The 27859-nt window shown below is 50.8% G+C and overlaps 2 protein-coding genes and 2 long non-coding RNA genes across 7 annotated transcripts in view; 1 reads left to right on the top strand and 3 right to left on the bottom strand.

Moving 5' to 3' along the window:
- Positions 1–32: 32 nt before the first annotated feature.
- Positions 33–19113, bottom strand: ifih1 (interferon induced with helicase C domain 1). 3 transcript variants are annotated; one of them, XM_060039171.1, is made up of 16 exons: positions 18609–19113; positions 17343–17511; positions 17078–17173; positions 16108–16182; positions 11151–11440; positions 9931–10138; positions 7507–7724; positions 6894–6992; positions 6650–6773; positions 5996–6211; positions 5316–5572; positions 2186–2335; positions 1844–2005; positions 1507–1697; positions 1287–1380; positions 33–1202 (listed from the first exon to the last, which is right to left on the bottom strand). In XM_060039171.1, the coding sequence occupies exons 1-16, from the start codon at positions 19038–19040 to the stop codon at positions 1014–1016; spliced, it is 2970 nt and encodes a 989-aa protein (XP_059895154.1). In that variant the 5' UTR covers positions 19041–19113; the 3' UTR covers positions 33–1013. The 3 variants fall into 3 exon arrangements, with proteins under 3 accessions (XP_059895154.1, XP_059895155.1, XP_059895156.1); XM_060039172.1 differs by having other exon boundaries at positions 11151–11386; XM_060039173.1 differs by lacking the exon at positions 18609–19113 and adding an exon at positions 17804–18026.
- On the top strand, positions 4245–5410 carry LOC132448152 (uncharacterized). Of its 2 annotated transcripts, none has more exons than XR_009523321.1 (3): positions 4245–4733; positions 4929–5206; positions 5290–5410. It is a non-coding gene; the product is annotated as an uncharacterized LOC132448152 (long non-coding RNA). The 2 variants fall into 2 exon arrangements; XR_009523322.1 differs by having other exon boundaries at positions 4929–5154; positions 5290–5397.
- A 162-nt stretch (positions 19114–19275) lies between the features above and the next one.
- Positions 19276–27859, bottom strand: part of LOC132448149 (potassium voltage-gated channel subfamily H member 6-like) — a 43819-nt gene continuing 35235 nt past the window's right edge. Inside the window, exons 14-16 of the mRNA XM_060039203.1 lie at positions 27156–27306; positions 21379–21556; positions 19276–20214 (exon numbers count right to left, since the gene is read on the bottom strand). Of these exons, the coding sequence (XP_059895186.1) occupies positions 19759–20214; positions 21379–21556; positions 27156–27306 (785 nt within the window). The 3' untranslated portion in view covers positions 19276–19758. The remainder of the gene's footprint in view (positions 20215–21378; positions 21557–27155; positions 27307–27859) is intronic.
- LOC132448153 (uncharacterized) lies at positions 24329–27143 on the bottom strand. The gene is made up of 3 exons (XR_009523323.1): positions 25591–27143; positions 25409–25532; positions 24329–25364 (listed from the first exon to the last, which is right to left on the bottom strand). It is a non-coding gene; the product is annotated as an uncharacterized LOC132448153 (long non-coding RNA).

The raw sequence follows: 27859 nt of genomic DNA, 5'->3' as shown, positions 1-27859 counted from the left end.
TACGTAAAGTAAAATCCGTAGGCTGCACGGAATAAATATTCAATTACAATTTATTGACAGTGTTTGAAATGAACATTTGGGTTATTCCGTCATGTTAACGGCCAACCCTACAGCGCCTCGTTCAGCACAGAACGGAAGCTCTCAAGAAGCTTGGCATCATTCAGTAGTAACTCTAAACAGACAGTAGGAGATGTCTCTTTACACACAAAAAAACACATCTCAGCCAGACCCAGTGCACACCTATTTACATCTTTGTTATTACACAGCTCTTCTGAATGCTGTAGAATGCTCCATTCACTTAAGGCCTTCCCAACGTTCGGCGGTCAATTATATTTGCATAATTGACCGTTGTCAAGCGTAATTGACCGCTTTCAAGGAAAGGGGTTTGTTTGCCTCTGATTCACGTCTTTCGTAGCACTCCACAAGCATTCCAGTAATTTACCAGCCCCAGTTTATTCGGTATCTAAACGACGTCGTCAGCTGATCTGAAGCCTACCGGAAAAAAAACGTTCTCTTTTTATCAGCACTAGGCCTACTTCAGTTCAGGGCTTATTTTCCCGATACTGACCGGCGTTCTATACATTATCCCTTACATAAGCGATTTATCCCTGACAGACACAGCAGCAAAATTACTTTCATACAGAACACATTATTTTCTTTATTTTACTAGTGTTTTTTAATCTCTGTTCGACACATCATTTATCCTGTTCGTGGCTTTAATCTCAGGTGAAGCCCTCTAGCAGGACAGTGGAGCCAGGGCCTGCTGGTCCTCAGTCTGAGTCCAGGGCCTGGTCCACCGGCTGGGGGTCCTCAGTCTGAGTCCAGGGCCTGGTCCCCCAGGCTGGGGGTCCTCAGTCTGAGTCCAGGGCCTGGTCCACCAGGCTGGGGGTCCTCAGTTTGAGTCCAGGGCCTGGTCCACCAGGCTGGGGGTCCTCAGTCTGAGTCCAGGGCCTGGTCCACCAGGCTGGGGGTCCAGTCTGAGTCCAGGGCCTGGTCCACCAGGCGGCGGGTCCTCAGTCTGAGTCCAGGGCCTCGTCCACCAGGCTGGCGTGGGCAGACAGGTCGAAGGCAGGGAAGCAGACATCCAGCTCTTTCCATTTGGCACACTTGCTGATCTTCTTGCCTTTACAGGTGACCACCAGGTTCTTCACGTGGAGACTGGGCAGCTCGATGGCACGGTAGAGCATCATGGACCCCCATCGCTAACACAGTGGGAGAGCAGGTTATGAACCTCACAGAGCGACGGCACAACTGAACGGCACCATGCTCAACGCCTCAGAACCCACCTGGCCACACGTGTTGCACGCTACAAACTGATTGGTCTCGTACTCCACCAGCCTCTCCTGAAGGTTGGTGTTGTCCTTCTTATTGTAGAGACTCCTGTTAAACAAAGACATCTGAATCAACCGCCAGTAGAGAGTACTGAACAGGGAGCGCGCCCCGATTCAAGACCAGGACTCAAACCGTAAGGTCCCTACATGACCCTTGACCCTGTGTTCTCCGTACCGGAACTCTGTGGACACGACCACATGGTGCATCTGACTGACCACTTCGATGTCCTCTCCACGGCACACGTCCTTGTTGCAGCCGCGACAGCTGAAGGACACCTCAGACGGACTGTCGTTCTGCTTCTTCTTCTTCTTCTTATTCAGCAGCATCTTCCTCTCCTGGATAGCCTCCAGCTGATAGGTGGTGATCTGAAGACAGAGGAACAAAGATTGCTCTAGTGTGGATCAGCCCTGAGTCTCTATTGTATTCTAGCCTAACCCTAACCCTAACCCAAGTCTCTATAATCTGCCGCGTCGAGCTGGGCTTCTGACGTGGGATCTTCATGACCCTTTACCTTCTTTTTGAATTCCTCTTGATCCATGTTCTTGATCTTCACGATGGCTTTGTTCATCATTTTCTGGCGGAACTCGTTGACTAACTCCTTCTCCACCACCCCGGAGCCGTGCACGTCCACCAGGGTGTAGCTGCTGTTCTCCGCCCGGGCACGGCCCTGCGCCTGAGGAGAACACCGGACTGTCAGTACACGCTCCACCCGGTCACTGGACCTCCAACACTCTGCTCCACCCGGTCACTGGACCTCCAACACTCTGCTCCACCCGGTCCCTGGACCTCCCACACTCCACCTGGCTGGAGGTCGGTGTTGCACATGTTCCAGGTGTTGGCTGTTAGCACTGACCTGAATCATGGAGATCTCGTTGGTCACGAGGCCGTAGCGAATCACAAAGTTGCACTCCGGTATGTCCAAGCCTTCCTCGGCGACGGTGGTGGCGATCAGCAAGTTGACTTCTCCGTGTCGGAACTTGTTCAAAACATCCTTTTGTTCGGCCTTCAAAGGGAAATCATTCCAGAGAGTTTAGCGAAGGAAAGGTCAGGGTTAGGGTTAGGGCTAACCCCTGTGTGATAGGAATCAGGCTGATAGCCAGTGGTGTAGTCTACGTGATACGCAGGTATACGCCGTATACCCACTAGGAATGCACCAGGATTTGCGTGTACCCACTTAAAAATGTGCACGGATACGTATCAATCGTCTTGTGACAGATCTTTCACTTCTGTGTTTATTTTTTCGCAAATACCGGTCGGGTATAACTGCAATAAAATACTTTAAGCAGGGGAAGTTATCTCCTACATTCACCATTCATAAAATTCCCCCTGCGCGCTCGGCTCGCGTTCTGCCCTGTCTCTGTTATTACGAAGCGCGAAGCGGCCCCTCCTTCTCGGGTGTGTGTGCGTGTGTGTGTGCGTGCGCGCGCGTGTGCGCGTGTGTGTGTGTATGTGTCCAGTACTCCCATATTAATGTGTAAACCACATAATAAGTAGTCAACAGAAGACAATGTTTTAATCCCACTTTATATCTCCTTGTTACTTTTAGATGAGAACCCCCTGGCCAGCCTTTCAGACTGGGTGTCAGGCTAGGGAATTTAAAAACAGGCATCCTTGGTTAGAGTGGAGGGAAAAAAAGTTAGCTAAATGTCAGCCAACATACAGTTGGTATTGTTGGGCAAAATAACCTGCTGAGTACATCACATGTACATTACAAATATAGCTAACTCCTACCCTAGCCTGATGAGCACATCAAATGGCAGACACATTACAATATAGTCAACTCTTGCTCTAACCCAACGAACACATAACACAAACATGATAATATAGTCAGGTCAAGGCCGGAGCCGAAGGCCCCATTTCCCAACCAGGCAATTGGTAGACACTCAGACAATGCACCAGTCATCCTCAAGAACGGGAGAGCCACATTAATTTATCACACAAGAGATACTTCGAGGACACCGGAGATACTTCGAGGAGCTCTCCCCCGTTAGGAGGAACACAAGAGATACACATGCATATACCAGGGCCTGAGAGCCAAGGTCAAGCAAAAACACACAGAACCACACACACCTCAAACGCACACACCTCATCGAGAGGAGGATACAGCATAAGACTGTATCACACAGGGACTCTTGATCTTCTTCTGAAGCAGACCTTCCACGGAGGCGAAGCTCTGGACGAACCATCAGCGCTGATTAGGGACTTAGACATATTCGATCTCTCACGCTTTATGACTCTGTGTAACCGTTGCCACTTTACTTAATAAATCCAAGGTCCTCGTGCCGACAGACTTTATTACCTCTCCGTCTCATTTCATCTGGTCCAGTAACTAGACAGACCGTTTTTCCCCTCAGTATACACAATTGAAATTCATAATGTTAATCACTATGCAAATGAGAGTATAGCTAATTCATGGTCATTTTTAAGGTGCAGTAATTTCACACTTTTACACAATTCAATTACTGTATGGTATGTTAGATAACAACAGTAAGAGCTCAAATCAGAGCAATTGAAAGCGTGAAACATCAGTCTCCTGTCATCTCCTTCTTTTCATTTTTGTGTTCTATTTGTTCATACTGTTATTAAAACTGATAAACCTACTCAGCTTTCCATGATTGTTGATAATCGTTATACTCTTAAATCAGCGGGTTGTAGACCCCTGCGTTGGTGAGTGTGGTGCGACACCCCATAAGCGCCACACACGTACACGTACCGGTGGGACGGGTTTGTACGAGGCTGGGAGGGAATCATCACAGTATACCCACTACAATAAAATAGACTACACCACTGCTGATAGCTAAGGGTTAACATGCTAGCACGCATGCTATAGAATGTTCTTCTCCATTGTCATGTTTCAATGCAGCTGAAGGTTATAAATTCATACTAGATGACGCGTTAACACCCACTAGGTGTGTAATGGTACACACAAGTCACGGTTCGGTACGTACCTCGGTTTTTAAGTCACGGTACGGTACGGTTCATAGTTAAGGGGACAATTAATAAAAAAACTGCTTGTTTGTCAACAACGGAGAATGGCCGTAGATCAGCAGGAATGAAAACACCAATAAACTTGGTTATGGCATTTGCATTTCTGATTTGCCAGACAGGGGTTGGTGAAATAGTGTCGTGAGCTGGGTTTGCGCAGCTCGTTTTTTTCCCACAGCAACAGTGATAGTAACACCTGGATGGTGCCTTTCAAATACGTGCGCTAGAGATGTGCATTTCTGGCAACAATACTATTCGATGCTATTTGATAGTTCGGCGATCGTTGCCCGCCATCTACGCCACATTTACGTACCGCGGTACACCTCTGTAACCGCTCCGAAGTGCCTGTACCGTGACGGTTCGGTACAAATACGTGTACCGTTACACCCCTAACACACACTAAGGCGTATCATAAGGTACACTAGATGTTAACACACACTAAGGCGTATCATAAGGTACACTAGATGTTAACACACACTAAGGCGTATCATAAGGTACACTAGATGTTAACACACACTAAGGCGTATCATAAGGTACACTAGATGTTAACACACACTAAGGCGTATCATAAGGTACACTAGATGTTAACACACACTAAGGCGTATCATAAGGTACACTAGATGTTAGGGTTAGGGTTAGTAGCGTGTCAGGTGGTGTGGGGCAGCAGTAGCGTGTCGGGTGGGGTTGGGGCAGCAGTAGCGTGTCGGGTGGGGTTGGGGCAGCAGTAGCGTGTCGGGTGGGGTTGGGGTAGCAGTAGTGTGTTTGTTGGTTGGGCAGCAGTAGCGTGTCGGGTGGTGTGGGACAGCAGTAGTTTGTCGGGTGGGGCAGCAGCAGCATGTCGGGTGGGGGTGGGACAGCAGCAGCGTGTCGGGTGGGGCAGCAGCAGCATGTCGGGTGGGGGTGGGACAGCAGTAGCGTGTCGGGTGGGGGTGGGACAGCAGTAGCGTGTCGGGTGGTGTGGGGCAACAGCAGCGTGTCGGGTGGTGCACGTGGCTCACGCTGGTCATGGGTTTGACGCTGCTCTGGTCTCCTCCCCCGAGGACGTAGTTGGCGCTCACCCCCACCTCGGCGAACTTGGCGTTGCCCTGCACCCACTGGGTGAGGGCCATGGCGCTACGTCGGGTCTTGGTGAAGATGATCCCGCGAGCGTCCGCCCTGTTGGTGAACTCCTTCAGGACCTCCACCCGCAGAGTAGACAGGCTGCTGTTCTCGTACTCCGGCATCGTCACCAGCCGCTGTAGCTCCGCCCTCCTGTCTGAGGACGTTACAGAGGGTGGAGCTATGAACCAGGGTGGAGGCTACAGAGGGTGGAGGTATGAACCAGGGTGGAGGCTACAGAGGGTGGAGCTATGAACCAGGGTGGAGGCTACAGAGGGTGGCGGTATGAACCAGGGTGGAGGCTACAGAGGGTGGAGCTATGAACCAGGGTGGAGGCTACAGAGGGTGGAGCTATGAACCAGGGTGGAGGCTACAGAGGGTGGAGCTATGAACCAGGGTGGAGGCTACAGAGGGTGGAGCTATGAACCAGGGTGGAGGCTACAGAGGGTGGAGCTATGAACCAGGGTGGAGGCTACAGAGGGTGGAGCATTCGGAGAGGAAGCTCTTCTCAGTGACCGTACACACTACCCCCCCCCCCCAGTGGAGCGTACCAGCGTAGGCAGACGCAGAGGGACGCTACCTTGGAACAGCTTGAAGAGGAACCTCTCGGTGTCTGTGACCTGGATGGGCGTCTCCTCTTCAGGAGCCTCCTTCCTCCTCATCTCCTCCTCCTGGAAGGCGCCGAGCACCTCCAGGGCGTCGCACATCCGGATGACGTTGCTGAGCTGCAGGCCTTCGTTGTAGCGCCGCAGGTGCTCAGCGCAGACCCTCACCTTCTGGTCCTCCTCTTTGGCCGCTAGGAGGAGACGCAAGGAGGGAGGAGTCAAGGGGACCGTCAAGATGACTGCCAATGGGAAGGGTCTGAGTTAAGGGACCCTTAAGGGGACCCCGGTGGAAGGGTCTGAGTTAAGGGACCCTTAAGGGGACCCCGGTGGAAGGGTCTGAGTTAAGGGACCCTTAAGGGGACCCCGGTGGAAGGGTCTGAGTTAAGGGACCGTTAAGGGGACCCCGGTGGAAGGGTCTGAGTTAAAGACCGTTAAGGGGACCCCGGTGGAAGGCCCTGAGTTAAGGGACCGTTAAGGGGACCCCGTCGGAAGGCCCTGAGTTAAGGGGACCCCAGTGGGAGGGCTCTGGGTTCCTGCTGCCCAGTGGTTGAAGTGACTCCCAGTGTGAGGGCCCTGGGTTCTTACTGGTGATGTACTGGTAACGATGGGAGGCACTAGGAGGAGCTCACCGTTGTACTCTCTCTGCACCACCCACTGCTCGTAGGTCTGTGTGCCAAAGTCACAGGTGGAGTGGAGGTCAGCGTGCAGGTGGATGGCCGTCATGATGGCCTTGATGAGGTCACCGAAAGGGTCCTTTAGGAAGGGAACAGAAACCAGAAGTCTACCGCTGGTTTCAGAGGCTGCGTTGTCCGAGGGTCAATGCCTCGAGCTAGGCGTACTTTGAGCATAAATGAATAGAAATAAAGGAAAAACCTTTTTTCTCTCTTCCACGATGGAGACCTTCTTGGACAGGTCCTTCGTGTCTTCGCTGCTCGACGTCATGATTTTGCAAGCGTCCAAATTAGCACAAATCTACCACAAAAAAAAGAAACACAGGAGTGTGAATTAAATGTGAGGTTGATCAAAAACAAGTCTGAATCCACATATTGAACACACATGTTGTGTTGCGTGTTATATATGTGGATTTAGATGATACAACACACTACTTGTATCATGTTTACCCCATGATACAAGTAGTGAGGAGGAGGGAGGGTGAGGAGGGAGGAGGAGGAGGGAGGGGGAGGAGGGGGAGGAGGGAGGGTGAGGAGGAGGAGAGGAGGAGGAGGGAGGAGGAGGGAGGAGGAGGTAGGAGGAGCGAGGGAGGTGGGAGGAGGAAGGAGAGGGAAGAGGGAGGAGGAGGAGGAGGGAGGAGGAGGAGAAGGAGGGAGAGGAGGAGGAGGAGGAGGAGGAGGAGGGAGGAGGGAGGGAGGGGGAGGAGGAGGAGGAGGGGGAGGAGGATGGAGAAGGAAGGAGAGGGAAGAGGGAGGAAGGAGGAGGGAGGAGGCAGGCTGTGTCTGGCGTGGGGGAGGGTGAGGTGAGCCTTTACTTTGAGGATGTGCTCCTCAGCCTTGGTGCTCTTGGTGGCGCCCCCGACGCCTGGGGAGGCAGTGAGGCCCAGGACCTGGGGCACGGCCTGCGGCTCCTTGCCCTGCTTGATGAGCTGCAGGTTGCGGTACTTCTGCTTCAGGTAGCGCATCATGATGTTGTTGTAGACCCCACCCTTCTGGGTGTGGTGACACTCGTCTATCACGATCAGCGTCAGGTCTGAGAGAAGGAGAAGGAGGAGAAGGAGGAGATCTTCAGTGGGAATGACTGCAGAAGACACAATGTTTCAGAGGCGGGAGCGTGGGACGGATCCCAGACTTTTGGTTTGTTAACCTCTAACTTTCAACTTCTAACCCTTTTTAAGATAACAGGGTGACTCATGTTCCCTCCCAGACCGCAGCCTGTGATTGGGAGATCTGTGGTCTGACCCGTCTTCCCCCTACTCGCTCTCCTGAGGACACTGAGAACCTCCCCTGCAGACCACAGAACACCTCCTAAGAACCTCCACTGCAGACCACAGAACACCTCCTGAGAACCTCCACTGTGGACCACAGAACACCTCCTGAGAACCTCCACTGCAGACCACAGAACACCTCCTGAGAACCTCCACTGTGGACCACAGAACACCTCCTGAGCACCAGGCCATTTGAAGTTAAAGAGAGGAGTGAGATAGGGGTGTGGAGGAGTGAGGAGAAGAGGAGGAGTGAGGGCTAGGATCAGAGGAGTGAAAGAGGAGGAGTGAGAGAGGAGTGGAGGAGTGAGAGAGGAGTGGAGGAGTGACATTGAGGAGTGAGAGAGGAGTGGAGGAGTGAGAGAGGAGTGGAGGGGTGATATTGAGGAGTGAGAGAGGAGTGGAGGAGTGATATTGAGGAGTGAGAGAGGAGTGGAGGAGTGAGAGAGGAGTGAGAGAGGAGTGGAGGAGTGATATTGAGGAGTGAGAGAGGAGTGGAGGAGTGAGAGAGGAGTGGAGGGGTGATATTGAGGAGTGAGAGAGGAGTGGAGGAGTGACATTGAGGAGTGAGAGAGGAGTGGAGGAGTGAGAGAGGAGTGGAGGAGTGATATTGAGGAGTGAGAGAGGATTGGAGGAGTGAGAGAGGAGTGAGAGAGGAGTGGAGGAGTGAGAGAGGAGTGGAGGGGTGATATTGAGGAGTGAGAGAGGAGTGGAGGAGTGATATTGAGGAGTGAGAGAGGAGTGGAGGAGTGATATTGAGGAGTGAGAGAGGGGTGAGCAGTAGCAATGCAGCGTCTCCTACGGGAGGGCTGACGTCTCCCTCAGCCGCCTGAAGCCAGCCGACAGGACGACAGCAGAGAGGAAAGAGAAGCTCGGGGCTCTACAGCAGATGTTCCAGAGAGCTGCTCCAGCTCGGACCGTGCCAAGAGCAGCCTGTCAGAGGGTATTACCCAGGGAGCCCCCTCCTCCTCCACCCCCCACCTCCTCCACCTCCTCCACCCTCTCCTCCTTAGGGCTGGAACCTGACCACGTCCAGGGAACTGCTCTTCCGGTGTTGACGCCAGTAAAACGTCCTTTAGTTTGAGGTGGATTCTGGATTAATCTCAGTGTTCGTCATTCCCAATATGCTAATACATTAGTTGATGGTCATTTCCTTTCCTCATTTGATCCACATTTCAGGATCAGTCCATGAAGAATGTTTTTCAAAATCGGTACTACCCAGGCCTCTAACTAACTACCCATGTCTCTAACTAACTACCCATGTAAATAATTACCCATGTAACTAACTAATGACCCATGTCACTAACTACCGACCTGTGTCACTAACTCACAACCCATGTCACTAACTAACTACCCTTGTAACAAACTAACGACCCATGTGAATAACTAACGACCCATCTCACTAACTAAAGACCCATGTGACTTACTAACTACCCATGTGAATAACTAACGACCAATCTCACTAACAATATACCCATGTCACTCACTAACTAACCATGTCACTAACTACCCATGTAACTAACTAATGAGCCATGTCACTAACTAACAACCCATGTCACTAACTAACGACCCATCTCACTAACTAACTACCAATGTCTCTAACTAACTTCCCGGGTGATTACCGACCCATGTCTCTAACAAACGACCCATGTCACTAACGACCCATGTCACCAACGACCCGTGTAACTAACTAACGACCCATGTCTCTAACTAACGACCCGTGTAACTAACTACCGACCCATGTCACCAACGACCGTGTCTCTAACTAACGACCCGTGTGACTAACTAACGACCCATGTCACCAACGACCTGTGTGACTAACTAACGACCCATGTCTCTAACTAACGACCCATGTCTCTAACTAACGACCCGTGTCACCAACGACCTGTGTGACCAACTAACGACCCGTGTGACTAACTAACGACCCATGTCACCAACGACCCGTGGGACTAACTAAGGCACGGCGTGGCGTACCACTGAGCTCCAGGCGCTCGTCGTCCAGGTTCTCCGAGCCCGCCAGGTGGTTCTCCAGGATCTGGGCGGTGCAGATGATGACGTCGTGGTTCCTCACGATGTCGGGGAAGGAGATCTTGAGCTGCGAGTTGCCGCTGACCCGGCCCACCTTGTAGCGCCGGAGGAACGGAGCGAACTCACTGGAGTAGTGCTGCTCCACCAGAGGGATCTGAGCACGCACACACACGCACGCACGCACACACACACACACGCACACACACGCACACACACACACACATATACACACACGCACAAACATATACACACGCGCACACACACAAAGACACACACCTGCGTTTTATGTATTTTCCTCAGATGGACGTAGGGGTAACAGTGTTATTCATCCAGGCGTTTGTTTAAGACGCTGTGGTACCGAGGTGTAAAATGAGCTCCTTAGTTTGGCCCTGGTAAGAATGAACAGAGGGAAAACCGTCTGATGGGGAGGAAGAAGGAAGTCAGGTTACATATGACATCATTGCAGTGGAAAATGATGTTTCAAATTACAAGAGGAGAAGAAATTGTAGGTATTTTTCCATGATTATATTAACAGAGTGGAGCCGCACGTAAACTGTATGGCATACTCACACACACACACACGCACACGCACACGCACACGCACACGCACACACTCACACGCACACAGACACACGTACACACACACACACACACACACACACACACACACAGTCACACACACACACACACTAAGTGTCACAGTCACACACACACACACACACACACACACACACACTCACACGCTCTTACACACACACACACACAAACACACACACACAGTCACACACACAAACTCACACACACACACACACACAAACACACACTCACACACACTCAGTCAAACACACACACACACACTCAGTCAAACACACACACACACACACACACACAGACACTGAATCAAACACACACACACACACACTCAGTCAAACACACACACACACACAGACACTGAATCAAACACAGACAGACAGACAGACAGACAGACAGACAGACAGACAGACAGACAGACAGACAGACAGACAGACAGACAGACGCGCTCCCCTTCCACACATGGACCTCGGGACGGTCTATCAGCTCTGAATGCTAAGGTCAGGGGTCAGGGGTCAAGGGCCGGGGGTCAGCCCATTGGAGGGTGTTTGTGTCCCCAGGGGGCGTGTTCTGACCTTGTTCACCAGCACCACCACCTTCCCGGGCTGGCCCAGCGCCTGCCGGGCGTCCAGGTGCTGCCCCGTGATGTACACCGCCACGCGCGTCTTCCCGCTGCCGGTCGGCAGGCAGATGATCACGTTGAGCCCCTCCAGGGCGGGGGCCGCGACCTCCGCCTGGTAGGGCCGCAGGGAGATCACCCCTCCTCCGTCAGCCCCTCCGTCAGCCCCTCCGTCAGCTCCTCCGTCAGCTCCTCCATCAGCTCCTCCGTCAGCCCCTCCTTCGTCAGCTCCTCCGCCCACGCTGTCTGAAATCCAAAGTGTAGTATCTCAGGAGAAACCCACAACAACACACAGACAGGTTGTCCTCCAATACTAAATACTTATTAATTACTCCTACATAAATTACGGAAATGATAATATATGTTTAATAGAAGCCGACTCCACTTTTGGAATAATTCACGCATAACCACACCCTTTGAGGGTTTAGTTGAGGTCCCCCCAGTGTATCCTGCTCAGTGGTAGGCCTATGACCCATTTGTTTACGCGCGGCAAATGCCGCCCGTAGGAAGCGTCGCGCCGTGCCTTTGCGATTATGTTCTGAAATCAGCTGATCAACCAAAATAGTTGGTAGGCTGCAATAACGTTATTATACCAGTTGTTTATTGAGTACATATATGGGCCTGATACCGGTGATCATCTGTTTGTGCTTACAATGATAGTCATATTATTCATAGTTACTTTATGTACTGTCGGCACTTTGATTACGGTTTAGTCATTTTATTTAGTGTCATTGCTCACTATTTTTGCATTGTGGAATCATTCATCTGCTGCATCAAAAATCTCATATACAGGACCCTGTATCAAGCCGGGATGTACGAAACAGCCTTAAAAAGGCGCTTTTTCAGGGGCGGCCAAGCGCTAGCGCGCGTCTAGCCGCCGCCGTGGTGTGCTTGTACGTCAGAAGAAATAATGGGGGCGGTTGGTTTGAAGCGCGCAGTTCGGCGCCGGTGTGATCTGGGCTTCAGACGTCCAGAGAAATGGACGCTCATACGGAGCTCCACAAGTCCACGGTCAAAGCAAGAACAACTAAACGGTGTTTAGGTTGAATCGCTTTTAGCGCTTTATTAATGGCCATAATATACGTTGGTGACATTATTGATGTCCCTCCAGAGTGGTAATGAGAGGCTCTAGAATTCTATCCCCCTCATGCCTGATCACATCGTAGAGGTTAGAGAGGACTGGTGGTTCGGATCCAAGCAGCTGCGATAACCTTTCTTTTGCGAACGATCATCATTGGCACGACAGCGCTAATTTGGAGCACGGGATAACGCTCCAATCAGGATCCTCCGTGTGGCGTTCATTGGCTTCACATGAGGGCAGGTTCACCTGGTGAAGGGGGAGGGTTCTTATACCTCCGACTGTGAGAACCGAGTTTGCGGCGTTGCTTAGAACGTGGTCCTCTACTTTTTTATTCGATCGTCGTTTCCAAAGTCAATTAAGAAGGACCGCCGGCGCTTTGGTCGCGTTTTCATGAGCTTGGGTTGACCGAACCACAGGACAGACGTGACCACTGGTAGATCCGAGCAAATCCGCCCAGGACCATCGGTGAGTCCCCAGTATTGGAGCTCCACGTGTTGCTTTAGTTGGGCCTGTTGGTCTGTGTGTGACGCACTCCTTATCTCCACGCAGGGCCGTCGTAAAGGGGTGAAAGTTGATGACGATTCTAGGGGCCCACAGCCCAGGGGCCCCAGGTTAGGGGGCTCCTGGGTTAGGGGGCTCCTGGGTTAGGGGGCTCCTGGGTTAGGGGGCCCCGTCTGTCGGGGTTACTGTCCTACATTTCTACATTTTTTTTTTTTTTATATCAACGCTTTAGCAAGCAAAACTACATATCGTAGGATGGCTGCTAGGACATCGGGTGAATTGAAAGTGCTCCCACTCTGTCCTTTTTTCGGTTCAGTCTGCATTACCGGTTCTTACTTCTGATAGCCTACTTATGTTCTGATGTCTGAATAAAACATTAAAAAAATCCTTTTTTGGGCCTGCACTCTTTCAGTTTAGTATCAAGACCAACTTGACTCGACTCGACCATTCAGCTCATTTATCACAACATAATTTTTTTTTTAAAGACTGGCAATAAAATGGAAACTCTGCCTCCACAAAAATGGAAACTCTGCCTCCACAAAAATGGAAACTCTGCCTCCACAAAAATGGAAACTCTGCCTCCACAAAACTGGAAACTGCCTCCACAAAAATGGAAACTCTGCCTCCCCAAAAATGGAAACTCTGCCTCCACAAAAATGGAAACTGCCTCCACAAAAATGGAAACTCTGCCTCCACAAAAATGGAAACTCTGCCTCCACAAAAATGGAAAATTTGCCTCCCAAACCGAAAACTAGGGCAGCAAACTTGCAAAACTAACCTACAATTGGTGTCAACAGACTTGATCGACTACAAAGGGTTTGTTTAAAAGCTAGAAGGCAGAAACATCAACTATGTGAGAAACCTCCTGCTACTCTGAACAGCTAAGCCTGATCTGTTCATTAAAGCCAACCGGACATTTGGAGGTCGCCAAAGACGGCAGACTGATGACTAGACTGGTGTGTAAAGTTGTATGAAGTGCTGGTCCCAAATATTAAATGAACTGGATTATCCTTTACTTTTGTATTTGGACATTAGAACATTATGTAATGATTTGAAACCTTCAGTTAAGAGTGAGAATTGGCAGGTCCAATGTAGCGGTGAGGGTTGTTTCTGCTCTCCCCCGGCTCCGAGGTCCATGCAGCGATCCTGTGACTGTAGTTCAGCTTTTTGAAGCATTATTAGGATGACTTATTCTAGTGAAGTTGCGCCGCTTTAGAGGTGAACATTGAGGAGATGGCTCACTGGTCAGGCTGCGGTCGGCTGAAGGAACTCTTCCAGCACAAAGATTTGAAGTTGGCTATTCTAATATTCGTTACTTGGCTTGGGTTGGATGTCGCTTTATTTTCCTTTCAAACACATTTGAAGCCGTTGATTGCAGTTGGGACTGCTGCTTGATGTTGACTTTAACTCTGTGCGACGTGATCTGACCAAGGCAATCGTTTTGCCTCCGACCTCGTTGGATGGTTTGGGGGAACGTTTTTGTTCCAACGTTATTTCTGAGCTTAGCAGTTGTAGTTTGTGTACGCATGCTTACCCATCCTAAACATGTTCACTGGCAATTGCGGCTGCTTCAATGCAAACATATTTAATTGCTGGACGAATTTCTACAATCAATTATTTGGAAGAGTCTGTTGGGAGATTTGTACAAACATCTGCATCGAAGGAAAGTACAGTTTACCACTTTCTATATTTATTAAAGCACTTTAGTTTTAAATGTGTTGACAAAATATATTCATTGATCATGTACCGAAGTGTGATTTGTATTTTCTTCAGGGGTGGTTGAAGAGTGGCGAGACGGTCCTAGCATATGACTACAGTAAGGATGAGTAGGTTAACTGAGTGATTGCGTACGCAGTCCAGTCGTGGATGTGGCCCTCTGTACGAGCAAGACGTCCAACCACTCAGGTCAGTCAATGGCAGATGCGACAGGTGGACCTTCCTGGCATTAAACTGTAGGTTTGATGATTGCTAGGTCTTCTGGATCCACTGGGGGTGTGGATCGTATACTGGAGGTGCCGATCGTACACTGGGAAGGCAGACTGATACCCGACACGGAAGGGTAAGCTACTTGTTGAAAACGTGTAATTTTTACTTTAATCATTACTTGGTTTGTATTTGATACGGTATGGGTATTTGAGCCATGGTTGAGTATTTTAAGACTATACGACCCCGAACCCCTAACCTCGGCGACCCCGACCCCCTAACCTCGGCGACCCCGAACCCCTAAATTCGGCGACCCCGAACCCCTAAACTCGGCGACCCCTAAACTCGGCAACCCCGACCCCTAAACTCGGCGACCCCTAAACTCGGCGACCCCTAACCTCGGCGACCCCGACCCCCTAACCTCGGCGACCCCGACCCCCTAACCTCGGCGACCCCGAACCCCTAACCTCGGCGACCCCGACCCCCTAACCTCGGCGACCCCGAACCCCTAACCTCGGCGACCCCGACCCCCTAACCTCGGCGACCCCGACCCCCTAACCTCGGCGACCCCGACCCCCTAACCTCGGCGACCCCGAACCCCTAACCTCGGCGACCCCGACCCCCTAACCTCGGCGACCCCGAACCCCTAAACTCGGCGACCCCGAACCCCTAAACTCGGCGACCCCCGAACCCCTAAACTCGGCGACAACTATACCTAACCAGCTGTACCTGAATACCTAAAGGGCACTAACGTATACCTCAACTTTTAACCTTCAATGATCCATCCCTAATGTCTGAGCGTAGGGTTAGACGGATGCCGCCTTATTGTCTCAGGTCTCCCCTCTAAGGGTTATTTTGCGACTTTGGTCGTCGTTTTATTCTCAATGTCTTCGAATGCTTCAGATGTTTCATTCTTGCTTGACAAATAAACATTTTATTGACCTCATTTCAGTTTGTTCGTTTATTTTGTGTGGACACTTAAAAGGCTTTCAAACTACTTTCACGGGCAAGCACTAGAAGCATGCCATGGATGAAGTCTGTTTAGAGCCAGGGCAGCAGCCCCTGTGGAATGTGTTCCAGGCCTCCGCAGAGCGACCGTGAGCATGTGGTTGTCATTACGATCTGCTGGAAGCTGCTGCGGTTGTGGAACACATGGAACAGATTCCCTGGCCTGCCGCGATCCAGGAATGCGGTCTTTTCTCTGGAAGGCAGGGAACCTCCAACCCCTCCCCTCCGGTTCAGCCTGACTCGGACTACGGGGGAAAGCTCTGTGCAAATAAAACGTCAGCCTATTGGACAGGATGTTCAGAGTGAAGGGTCAGCCTTCCTTACCGCTGCCTTGAACAGGGGAAAGATCTGCTGTGGTGCATTGGTTTGTCATGTGTGCAAGCAATTCAACCCAATATACCTGATGAGAGGTTGAGCGAAAGGTCACAGTCCTCCTGCCTCGAACTGGTCTCACTGCTGTCGTCGTTGTACAGTTCTGAGAAAACAAAGGAACAAGGCTTTCTTTCACCTGACTCATCGTTCATATCATAGGCTCACAGGAGTGGCAAAGACACCCAACCCGACAGGTAAAGGCTCTGGGCGGGACCACGTCTGAAACTGGAGGCCAGAGATCATAGTGGATGGTTTAGTTTTTCTTTAATGTTTAAACGCTAAGACTAAGTTTATCACTTTTTTCAAATGAGTGGATTTCATTTTGAAGCAACTAAGACCATGGGGGAGACGACGTGTTCATGGGATCCAGTGCGCTGGTTGGCTGGTTAGCTGCCTGCGCTTTGGATTCCCCTGTGAGTCGCTATGTAGCCGGTGCAGTAAATAGCCACAATCAGCGAGATGGTAGCGGCCACGGCGTGCAGCAGCTGGTCGGCACACCCTCCCCGTTGGCTCCGGAACAAAGAGCGTCCCCAGAGGACTGGAGGCTCGGTGCGCTCTGCTTGGCACTGGTTCCGTGTGTAGGATTCACACCAAGAGAACATGGAAACTCAACCCAAGGATGGAATTAAACAAGATTAATGTCCACACAAGCAGTGGCACTCAGTGATTTAGCCTGACGCGGGGGTCATTGGGACCCGAGTGTCTTTAGCGCCACTAACTGCAGATTGGTGTTTCTGACGACGATATCAGATCCATAGGGGTGTGTACCGATGAAGATGAACCTATCCTGATTAAGATGAAGATAACCTTTAGTAAAGCACAGCTTTAGGCATTCAGTTTGCACCGTTTCTCTTCAGCAACCCATTGGCTCTGATCTTATTGTAACCTTTGTTAAGCGACGTTTGATCAGTGTTAAAGACCAGCTGATGTATCTTCCTCCTCCTCTCATTTCGTCCCTGGTCAGATGGCAGCCGAGCGTCTGAGAGGTCAATCCTCACCTACACAGCTCTCCCTGCTGGGAACCTGAAGCTCCTGGCCAACCCCAGGCGAGCCCTCTATGGCTGGCCCCGCCTCTCTAGGAACAGCGCCTGGAACTGACACACACACACACACACACACACACACACACACACACACACACACACACACACACACACACACACACACACACACACACACACACACACACACACAAACACACACACACTAAGCATTACAAAGCACAATCATTTGGAATTATACTATTTTAGAACTTCAAGTCACCTTTGTCGTCCATGTTCAAACCGGACAGTTCTTTGTACAGGACTCGGTGTTCCGTGACACGCAGGGCTTCGAGGAAGTCCGAGAACCAACCGTGAGGATTTCTGATGATTCTTCTCAGTAGTTCTCGAGCTCCGCATTTGTTTCCATGGTTATTTGTTTCAGCGTTTACCTGAAACACACCGAAAAGAAGGCTTCATCACGTGTGGTGTTATACCGCCATCTGCAGGTTTTAAACACCGTTAGGACGGCTACATCACAGTGTGGTGTTATACCGCCACCTGCAGGTTCATGGCAGACGGCGCACTGTTCTGCGGATATTTTTTGGGAAACTATTTGAAGTTACGGGAAATATAATTTCAGGGCTCAAGTCCCACGCATTTGGCGTAAGAACACGCAATTCAACCCATGCACACGCTCACACGCCGCACTTCGTAGGCCTATTTCTCACGCAGAGAAATTACCAGGGTAGCGCCCACCAACATCAAATGGGTTCCCCGTACGTAGGATGAACAGACGTCCTCTTTTGGCCAGACATGCGCTCTTTTTGAGACACTTGTAAAAAAAAGTGTCCGGGCGGAATTCCGAAATCGTCCGGGATTTTATTAAAGCCTCATGTATGTTCACATTTGCGTTGCGTTCCTCTGGGTCGGTCACAAACTGGTTAGGCTACGCCCTCCCCTACTCAGTTCTGTTCGCTTTGCATTGGTGGAAGTGAGTATGGGGAGTGGTTAAGTAGAGCCTTCAGATTGGACGGTTTGACTTTAGATTTACCGTCATGTTTTGTATATATATTTTTTTAACATTATTGTTTTATAGGGACAAACATTAACACATTTCTCCTACAGGGGATTGTTCAAGTTCTATCTATTGAACAGAAAGAAACACTTGGTCAAACTTTACCACAGCATTGGCCTACTGAATGCCACAGATATTTAAGCATTGGACTGAATGCCACATAAATATATAATTATGTTTTTGCACGTTTGCAACGTTTAAAAGTTCAGGGAAAAGTATATGCCTCTACTGATCTTGCTTGGGCCAATATCCTTTTGAGGCAGTGTTTCTGAATATATAATAATAGCCAATAATGCCTACTATCATACATTAGTCACCATGTCTGTGGACACATTTGCCCTGTAACTTTATATGTTACTTTAACGGACTTGCTTGGCAAGGAGGTGTTACGGTAGAGTAGGCCTACTTATTCTTCCTTTTCGTTACATTTCGGCTTTGAGATGATTGGGTTGTGTATCCATTAAAACTCACCTTTTCAACGTCCTCCGCTGTGAGGATCCGCGATGAGAGGCAGTGGGTAGAAACCTCGCTGGTCTTCATGTCCAGGAGGCTCGCGGAGAGCAGCTCGATGAGCCGGATGTGGTTATCATTCTCTGCCTCCAAGTCGGCGGACGGTGGCCTGACGTCCATGTAGTCCGCCGCGTGTCGGCATTCCGCGGCGGACAAGGCGTCCAAGAACTCCTGGAACCATCCGGGGGCCCGCGGCATCCGGATCACCGTGTCGATCAGGAGGTTGGCCGCCTCCCGTTCCCCCTCCGCCCGGGCTTTGCTCATGATCAGCTCCTTCTGTTTTTTATCGATGGAGTGCATGAGATCCAGGACCGGCTCGACTCTGATCAGGGTTTGCAATCTGGCTCGGCAGTTTTCAATGAGAGCTTCGGAGCGTTTATCATTGGAGTCCATGATGCCTGAACGTAGAGATAAGGCGGTGTTCTCAACAGGGTGCCGTATGCACAGGGTGCCTCAATCCCGTCGCTCACTAGAATGACGTCGGGCAATTTTACTTTCAGTTTCGTTTATCAAGAATAGACATCGGACGAAACCGGCCTCAGGGGTCAGTGTATTCATTGCTTAGAAGGTACTTCCCTGTATTAATGGAGCATTGTTGTGTCATTATTAGGAAAAAAGTCCAAACAAATGTTGTTACCATTATTTTATTACACTTCCATTTCTAATGCAATTTACAGATACAAAATATCATTTCTTTGTTAGTTTAGAATCGACGATTATTTGTATTGGTCTTTTCTAACAGCCAATATGCGTTCGCTTGATTTATTTTCATGCATTTTAAGGATAAGCCCCAGTCCATCCCAGTGTTCACAAGAGAAGAGTGGACATCATTGGTATTATAAAACGTGCTCAGCTTTGGGCAAATGAAACGGAGAAAAACAGAAAATGGACGAATGTTCAACCGCTGGGCGTCGGGCTCGTCACATGCGACCGAACCCTCCGTCTGAAGAACTGTTCCCGGTGACAGCATTAACATCAAGTATTGATGTTAACATCATAATCCATAGTCATGATCGCAGTATTGATAATGCACAAAGATCAATGAATAAATATATCTACAGAATATTTTTTAAATATATGTATTGCAGTACAATAGTTCATAAACCCTGAGTCAGAGACAGCCCCCCCTCCCCCCCTTCAACCCATTGTGGAACTCGCTGCTAGGCAACCGCCTCCCAGTGTGTCGGTCCAGAGGTTCCTTAACATCCATGTCTGAGCGGAAGCGGCCAGCGAGGGTCCGACGGAGACCGCCTGGAAGAACACTTAACGGGGGGCCGGGGTCAGAAGGACACCTGGGAGGGGGGAGGGGGCTGGGGTCAGGGCCCTGGGGGCTGGGGTCAGGGTCCGGGTTCAAGGCCCCGGGGGGCCGGGGTGGGGGGCCGGGCAGCGGCGGGGGGGGCAGCATGCAGACGTGTCCAGCGGCAGCAGCATCAGACTGGAGCGGTGCTGCGGGGGGGGGGGCGGCGCTGTGGGTCAGCAGGGCCACCAGGCGGTGCTGGGGGCCAGGGGCCACGGGGGCCCGGCCCGCTGGGGGGGCCCCTGGGCGGGTCCACTCCGCTGGGGGGCCCTGGAGCGACGACATGAACAGGCAGACAGTTACTCACTGCCCCCCCCAGTGTTGCTCACTACCCCCCCCCACCGTGTTACTCACTACCCCCCCCCCGTGTTACTCACTACCCCCCCCCCATGTTACTCACTACCCCCCCCGTGTTACTCACTACCCCCCCCCCCACCGTATTACTCACTACCCCCCCCACCGTATTACTCACTACCCCCCCCCCACCGTGTTACTCACTACCCCCCCCGTGTTACTCACTACCCCCCCCGTGTTACTCACTACCCCCCCCCGTGTTACTCACTACCCCCCCCCCCCACCGTATTACTCACTACCCCCCCCCCCGTGTTACTCACTACCCCCCCCCACCGTGTTACTCACTACCCCCCCCCCGTGTTACTCACTACCCCCCCCCGTGTTACTCACTACCCCCCCCCACCGTGTTACTCACTACCCCCCCCCACCGTGTTACTCACTACCCCCCCCCCCCCGTGTTACTCACTACCCCCCCCCACCGTGTTACTCACTACCCCCCCCCACCGTGTTACTCACTACCCCCCCCCGTGTTACTCACTACCCCCCCCCCACCGTATTACTCACTACCCCCCCCCCCCCGTGTTACTCACTACCCCCCCACCGTGTTACTCACTACCCCCCCACGTGTTACTCACTACCCCCCCCCCGTGTTACTCACTACCCCCCCACCGTGTTACTCACTACCCCCCCACGTGTTACTCACTACCCCCCCACGTGTTACTCACTACCCCCCCCCACCGTGTTACTCACTACCCCCCCCCCGTGTTACTCACTACCCCCCCCCCCCACCGTATTACTCACTACCCCCCCCCCGTGTTACTCACTACCCCCCCACCGAGTTACTCACTACCCCCCCCCCCCACCGTGTTACTCACTACCCCCCCACGTGTTACTCACTACCCCCCCCCACCGTGTTACTCACTACCCCCCCCCCACCGTGTTACTCACTACCCCCCCGTGTTACTCACTACCCCCCCACCGAGTTACTCACTACCCCCCCACCGTGTTACTCACTGCCCCCCCACCGAGTTACTTACTACCCCCTCCCCCACCGTGTTACTCACTACCCCCCCCCCCCCCCCCCCCCCCCACCGTGTTAAGGTCAACAGGCCCCAGACTCCAGGGGTGTTAAGGCCTTACGTGGGGGGGCTGGCCCAGGAGGGAGCTGGTGTTCAGGGGCGCTGGGAGGGGCTTCAGCGGGGGTCTCTGGTAGTCTGGACTGGACGCCACGGTGCTGTAGGCGGGGGGGCCCACCGCGATCTGCCTCTGCAGCAGCTGGAGGATGTTCTGGATGTCTGACACCATCTGGGTCTCCAGTCTGCAGGAACACAGCACCAATAGAAGGGTCAGGAGCCCCCCACTGGGGCCAGGACTAGGGAGTAGTGGTTAGGGTAGTAGTGGCTAACCCTAACCAATAGAAGGGTCAGGAGCCCCCCACTGGGGCTGGGACTAGGGAGTAGTGGTTAGGGTCGTAGTGGCTAACCCTAACCAATAGAAGGGTCAGGAGCCCCCCACTGGGGCTGGGACTAGGGAGTAGTGGTTAGGGTAGTAGTGGTTAGGGTCGTAGTGGTTAGGGTTAGGGTCGTAGTGGTTAGGGTCGTACTGGTTAGGGTGGTAGTGGTTAGGGTTAGGTAGAAGTGGTTATGGTTAGGGTAGTCCTGGTTAGTGTTATGGTAGTAGTGGTTAGGGTAGTCGTGGTTAGGGTGATGGTAGTCGTGGTTAGGGTTATGGTAGTAGTGGTTAGGGTGATGGTAGTAGTGGTTAGGGTGATGGTAGTAATGGTTAGGGTGATGGTAGTAGTGGTTAGGGTGATGGTAGTAATGGTTAGGGTGATGGTAGTAGTGGTTAGGGTGATGGTAGTAATGGTTAGGGTGATGGTAGTAGTGGTTAGGGTGATGGTAGTAGTGGTTAGGGTGATGGTAGTAGTGGTTAGGGTGATGGTAGTAGTGGTTAGGGTAGTCGTGGTTAGGGTTATGGTAGTAATGGTTAGGGTGATGGTAGTAGTGGTTAGGGTGATGGTAGTAGTGGTTAGGGTGATGGTAGTAGTGGTTAGGGTGATGGTAGTAGTGGTTAGGGTGATGGTAGTAGTGGTTAGGGTGATGGTAGTAGTGATTAGGGGGATGGTAGTAGTGGTTAGGGTTAGGGTAGTAGTGGTTAGGGTGATGGTAGTAGTGGTTAGGGTGATGGTAGTAGTGGTTAGGGTAGTCGTGGTTAGGGTTAGGGTGATGGTAGTAATGGTTAGGGTGATGGTAGTAGTGGTTAGGGTTAGGGTAGTCGTGGTTAGGGTGATGGTAGTAGTGGTTAGGGTTAGGGTAGTAATGGTTAGGGTGATGGTAGTATTGGTTAGGGTGATGGTGATTAGGGGGATGGTAGTAGTGGTTAGGGTTAGGGTAGTAGTGGTTAGGGTGATGGTAGTAATGGTTAGGGTGATGGTAGTAGTGGTTAGGGTGATGGTAGTAATGGTTAGGGTGATGGTAGTAGTGGTTAGGGTGATGGTAGTAGTGGTTAGGGTTAGGGTAGTCGTGGTTAGGGTGATGGTAGTAGTGGTTAGGGTTAGGGTAGTAATGGTTAGGGTGATGGTAGTATTGGTTAGGGTGATGGTGATTAGGGGGATGGTAGTAGTGGTTAGGGTTAGGGTAGTAGTGGTTAGGGTGATGGTAGTAATGGTTAGGGTGATGGTAGTAGTGGTTAGGGTGATGGTAGTAATGGTTAGGGTGATGGTAGTAGTGGTTAGGGTGATGGTAGTAATGGTTAGGGTGATGGTAGTAGTGGTTAGGGTGATGGTAGTAATGGTTAGGGTGATGGTAGTAGTGGTTAGGGTGATGGTAGTAGTGGTTAGGGTGATGGTAGTAGTGGTTAGGGTGATGGTAGTAGTGGTTAGGGTGATGGTAGTAATGGTTAGGGTGATGGTAGTAGTGGTTAGGGTGATGGTAGTAGTGGTTAGGGTGATGGTAGTAGTGGTTAGGGTGATGGTAGTAGTGGTTAGGGTGATGGTAGTAGTGGTTAGGGTAGTCGTGGTTAGGGTTAGGGTGATGGTAGTAATGGTTAGGGTGATGGTAGTAGTGGTTAGGGTGATGGTAGCAATGGTTAGGGTGATGGTAGTAGTGGTTAGGGTGATGGTAGTAATGGTTAGGGTGATGGTAGTAGTGGTTAGGGTGATGGTAGTAGTGGTTAGGGTGATGGTAGTAGTGGTTAGGGTGATGGTAGTAGTGGTTAGGGTGATGGTAGTAATGGTTAGGGTGATGGTAGTAGTGGTTAGGGTGATGGTAGTAGTGGTTAGGGTGATGGTAGTAATGGTTAGGGTGATGGTAGTAGTGGTTAGGGTGATGGTAGTAGTGGTTAGGGTGATGGTAGTAGTGGTTAGGGTGATGGTAGTAGTGGTTAGGGTGATGGTAGTAGTGGTTAGGGTGATGGTAGTAGTGGTTAGGGTGATGGTAGTAGTGGTTAGGGTGATGGTAGTAGTGGTTAGGGTAGTCGTGGTTAGGGTTAGGGTGATGGTAGTAATGGTTAGGGTGATGGTAGTAGTGGTTAGGGTGATGGTAGCAATGGTTAGGGTGATGGTAGTAGTGGTTAGGGTGATGGTAGTAATGGTTAGGGTGATGGTAGTAGTGGTTAGGGTGATGGTAGTAGTGGTTAGGGTGATGGTAGTAGTGGTTAGGGTGATGGTAGTAGTGGTTAGGGTGATGGTAGTAATGGTTAGGGTGATGGTAGTAGTGGTTAGGGTGATGGTAGTAGTGGTTAGGGTGATGGTAGTAATGGTTAGGGTGATGGTAGTAGTGGTTAGGGTGATGGTAGTAGTGGTTAGGGTGATGGTAGTAGTGGTTAGGGTGATGGTAGTAGTGGTTAGGGTGATGGTAGTAGTGGTTAGGGTGATGGTAGTAGTGGTTAGGGTTAGGGTAGTCGTGGTTAGGGTTAGGGTAGTCGTGGTTAGGGATTGAAAGAAGAGACTGAAAGGGATTGAAGCTTTCCCACTCTAGGGATTTAAACCACGCTTCACCAGAGTGACGGCGGTGGGCATGGCAAGTGGACGGGATTGAGTGACTTAGCAGTTGGATGTGGATGTTCTACAGGCTGCAGCCAGACCCTTCTCGCTAAATCTGTTGTCCATATTGGCTCTGCTGTTAAAAGGGTCCCACAGTGTGAACATGGAGAAGGATCTTGCTGTGGCAGTGTTAACGCCTTTCCTTTTCCAGCTGCACTAGGCCACTATTTCACAGTTGAGTTGTCCCGTGATATGTGACATCAACATTGTAGATCTATAAATAGCGGACACATGAGCCCACACTTCTCTTTCTGAACACTAGATGGGGCTAGTGCTTTGACGGTTGGGGTTCTGGTATGACGCGGAAACGGCAGCATAGTAGTCTGCCACTACGGGTCTCTAAATTGGTCAGGTATATTCAGAGGGATGCAAGAGATTTGGTTTTGAAAAATAGACTTGTTCATCAGACTAATGACGGGTGCAGTATTACCATCAAAGAGCCATATTTAGGGTATTTTAAGAAACGTGTTTTGAATGATGTTACTTGCCTTTAAGTATTATTTAATAAACAGACATGGAACTAGTCATTAATGTGTTTAATGGACTTAATCACATAATGATTTAGTAGACAATAATTTGGATGCAGGGCCAGGAATCCAGCTGGATGAATGATGTAACACAAAAATACAAAAATACAAAAATACTGAACCTCCTGACAGTGGAGCCTGGAAGGTAGTGCATGTGTGTGTAGTTGTGTCTGTGTGTATTTCTGCCTGATGTGTGTGTGTGTTCACTGAGAAGGACTGTCTTCAGAGAGATGGTGTGTGTGTGTGTGTGTGTGTGTGTGTGTGTGTGTGTGTGTGTGTGTGTGTGTGTGTGTGAGATGCTGGAGCCCTCCGGTGTCGTTTCTCCTCTCCGATAATTCCTTCTAAAAATACCCCCTGCTGCTCATCTGTCCATCAGGGCGAGGCACGCGCTGCCTCTGGCTGTGGTTCTACCTCTGGTCCCCTGTGGTTCTACCTCTGGTCCCCTGTGGTTCTACCTCTGGTCCCCTGTGGTTCTACCTCTGGTCCCCTGTGGTTCTACCTCTGGTCCCCTGTGGTTCTACCTCTGGCTGTGGTTCTGCCTCTGGCTGTGGTTCTACCTCTGGTCCCCTGTGGTTCTACCTCTGGTCCCCTGTGGTTCTACCTCTGGCTGTGGTTCTGCCTCTGGCTGTGGTTCTACCTCTGGTCCCCTGTGGTTCTACCTCTGGTCCCCTGTGGTTCTACCTCTGGTCCCCTGTGGTTCTACCTCTGGTCCCCTGTGGTTCTACCTCTGGTCGGCTGTGGTTCTACATCTGGCTGTGGTTCTACCTCTGGCTGTGGTTCTACCTCTGGCTGTGGTTCTACCTCGGTATGGTGAGCTTGGTGGTTATGGTAATATGGTTAACATTGTTATGCCTTAAAAACTGGTTTACTGGAAGTAAACATATCAAACCAATCACCAACCATGTTTCCATACGATAAAACAAAGCCTACTCTATCCCGTCATCAAAAGGACGTTGGGGAACGCCGTGTGTCCCTCGTTAAGGCCCAGTGCACCGTGGAGAGGCCACGGCTCACATGGAGAACCTCTAACTAATGTTTTTTTGTTGTTTTTTCAGTCTTCAGATTTGGCCTGGATATACTATGGAGTCTCCTTAGTGTTCAACAGCTGAGCTTACGTGTTTTGATGCAATGTCAGAGCTGTTTAAAGATGTTGGAGAGATTTTTACATATGCATGTATTTTACATACGTAAAATCTATATCCCTGCCGCCTTTCGCCTTACTGCTATAAATTTAAAACCATAAAGTCCCATAAAAATGACCCGTGTGCCGAGGATGCTGCTTTAACCATTGTTGTCACACACCATATCCAAATGGTCGGGCCGTAGGGGTTGTGGTTTGAAAGTTGTTCATCATGACGAATGGTGCAAGGATAAGAAGTTTCATGCATATTGTACCTTCCTAGTGATAATGGCAACATGTTTAAATGCTGAACTTCAAGGCTTTGTTATAGCGCCATCTATGTGTTACTTTGGCCCAGCAATTGTATAACTTTTGGAGCCAAATGGTTTTTCTGCATATTATTAGAATGAAAAAAATCATAATAATTATACTAACGATTGCAATTGGTTTGGTACGGTTTTCATAGGACCCCTAATTATCATTACTCATTATTTACAAATGACGTATTTAAAAACAATAATATGGTTTTAAGCATGTGATGCATATAACATGTTGTGTGTCTACCGCAGAACATGTATAGCAGCATTTCAGCCTTTAAGGGCAGAGACCTCCTGGCAGCGGACTAGAGGGAGGGGTAAAGCCTGCAGCAGGTGGTGGACACATCTGGCTAAGTGATGATGGCAGTATTAGGTCAGTGGCTCTCAGCTGGCACTGCTATACTGTGGAGCGTAGGCCTCCCAGTTCAGTGTTACGGTAGGGCTGTGGAGCGTAAGCCTACCAGTTCAGTGTTACAGTAGGGCTATGGAGCGTAGGCCTCCCAGTTCAGTGTTACAGTAGGGCTGTGGAGCGTAGGCCTCCCAGTTCAGTGTTACAGTAGGGCTGTGGAGCGTAGGCCTCCCAGTTCAGTGTTACAGTAGGGCTGTGGAGCGTAGGCCTACCAGTTCAGTGTTACAGTAGGGCTGTGGAGCGTAGGCCTCCCAGTTCAGTGTTACAGTAGGGCTGTGGAGCGTAGGCCTCCCAGTTCAGTGTTACAGTAGGGCTGTGGAGCGTAGGCCTCCCAGTTCAGTGTTACAGTAGGGCTGTGGAGCGTAGGCCTCCCAGTTCAGTGTTACAGTAGGGCTGTGGAGCGTAGGCCTCCCAGTTCAGTGTTACAGTAGGGCTGTGGAGCGTAGGCCTCCCAGTTCAGTGTTAGTCTGCTGTGGAGGTCTGCCTTGGAGAGTAGGCCTACCTGCTGAGGTGTTCCTGAAGCTGATCCAGGCGCTGTTCCACCTCTCCGTATGTGACTTCGCTCTCTGCCATGTCCTCCAGCTGCTGGACTGGAGCTGCTGACTCATGGAGGAACGCCGCTGGCTGCTCAACAGCCCGTTCATCAGCGGGTTCTGGCGAACGAAGCAAAGGCCCACATGCTTTACAACCTGCCCATGAGGGTCAGAGCGAGGCGATCAACCACTGAACTAGAGCTCCGTTAATCAGCACAAGGGAAGCGTTGTGTTCCTTCTGTCGTTAGCGATTCATCAGGCTGCTAATGCTGCCAGAACTGTCCACGCGCTCCTTTCTCCCTGCTAGCTAGCAGGGCTAACCATTGTCTTATCTCCACTTAGCAGCCGCTGCTTCTCGCTGCCCATTCATTTGATGGGGGTGGTTAGCAGCTCTCTGCTGTCTACTGGTGCCTTTGTGGAGAGGCTAACGCTGCGCGTTTGACAGGAGCTAGCTGGCCAGCTGGACCGCGGGACAATGGCTGATCTGAAGACCGCTGGACAAAGAACACGTCCAAAACTGAAGGGTTTATTTGAACACTGTTCGAAGTAAACTGCACGTCCCAGACTTTGTATTTTTCTTCACACGGATATTCACTCATACGTACCTGTAATTATGCAAATAAGGTTGAGCTATGAAGTAATTTTCATTAGTCTTTGCCTTAAGTGCAGGAGT

The sequence above is a fragment of the Gadus macrocephalus genome, chromosome 20 (assembly GCF_031168955.1).
Source record: "Gadus macrocephalus chromosome 20, ASM3116895v1".
Taxonomy (NCBI): Eukaryota; Metazoa; Chordata; class Actinopteri; order Gadiformes; family Gadidae; genus Gadus; species Gadus macrocephalus.
The sequence above is the reverse complement of the archived record's forward strand: the minus strand, read 5'-3'. Positions and strand labels throughout refer to the sequence as shown.

What these genes read in the sequence shown, in the direction of transcription:
- ifih1 (XM_060039171.1), bottom strand. Translation starts at nt 19,040, where the DNA reads ATGGACTCCAATGATAAACGCTCCGAAGCTCTCATTGAAAACTGCCGA. An exon ending in GGTGCAGAGAGAGTACAACG is followed by an intron (nt 6,212 to 6,649) that starts GTGAGCTCCTCC and finishes GTCTCCTCCTAG; the next exon opens with CGGCCAAAGAGGAGGACCAG. An exon ending in ACGAGATCTCCATGATTCAG is followed by an intron (nt 2,006 to 2,185) that starts GTCAGTGCTAAC and finishes TGTTCTCCTCAG; the next exon opens with GCGCAGGGCCGTGCCCGGGC.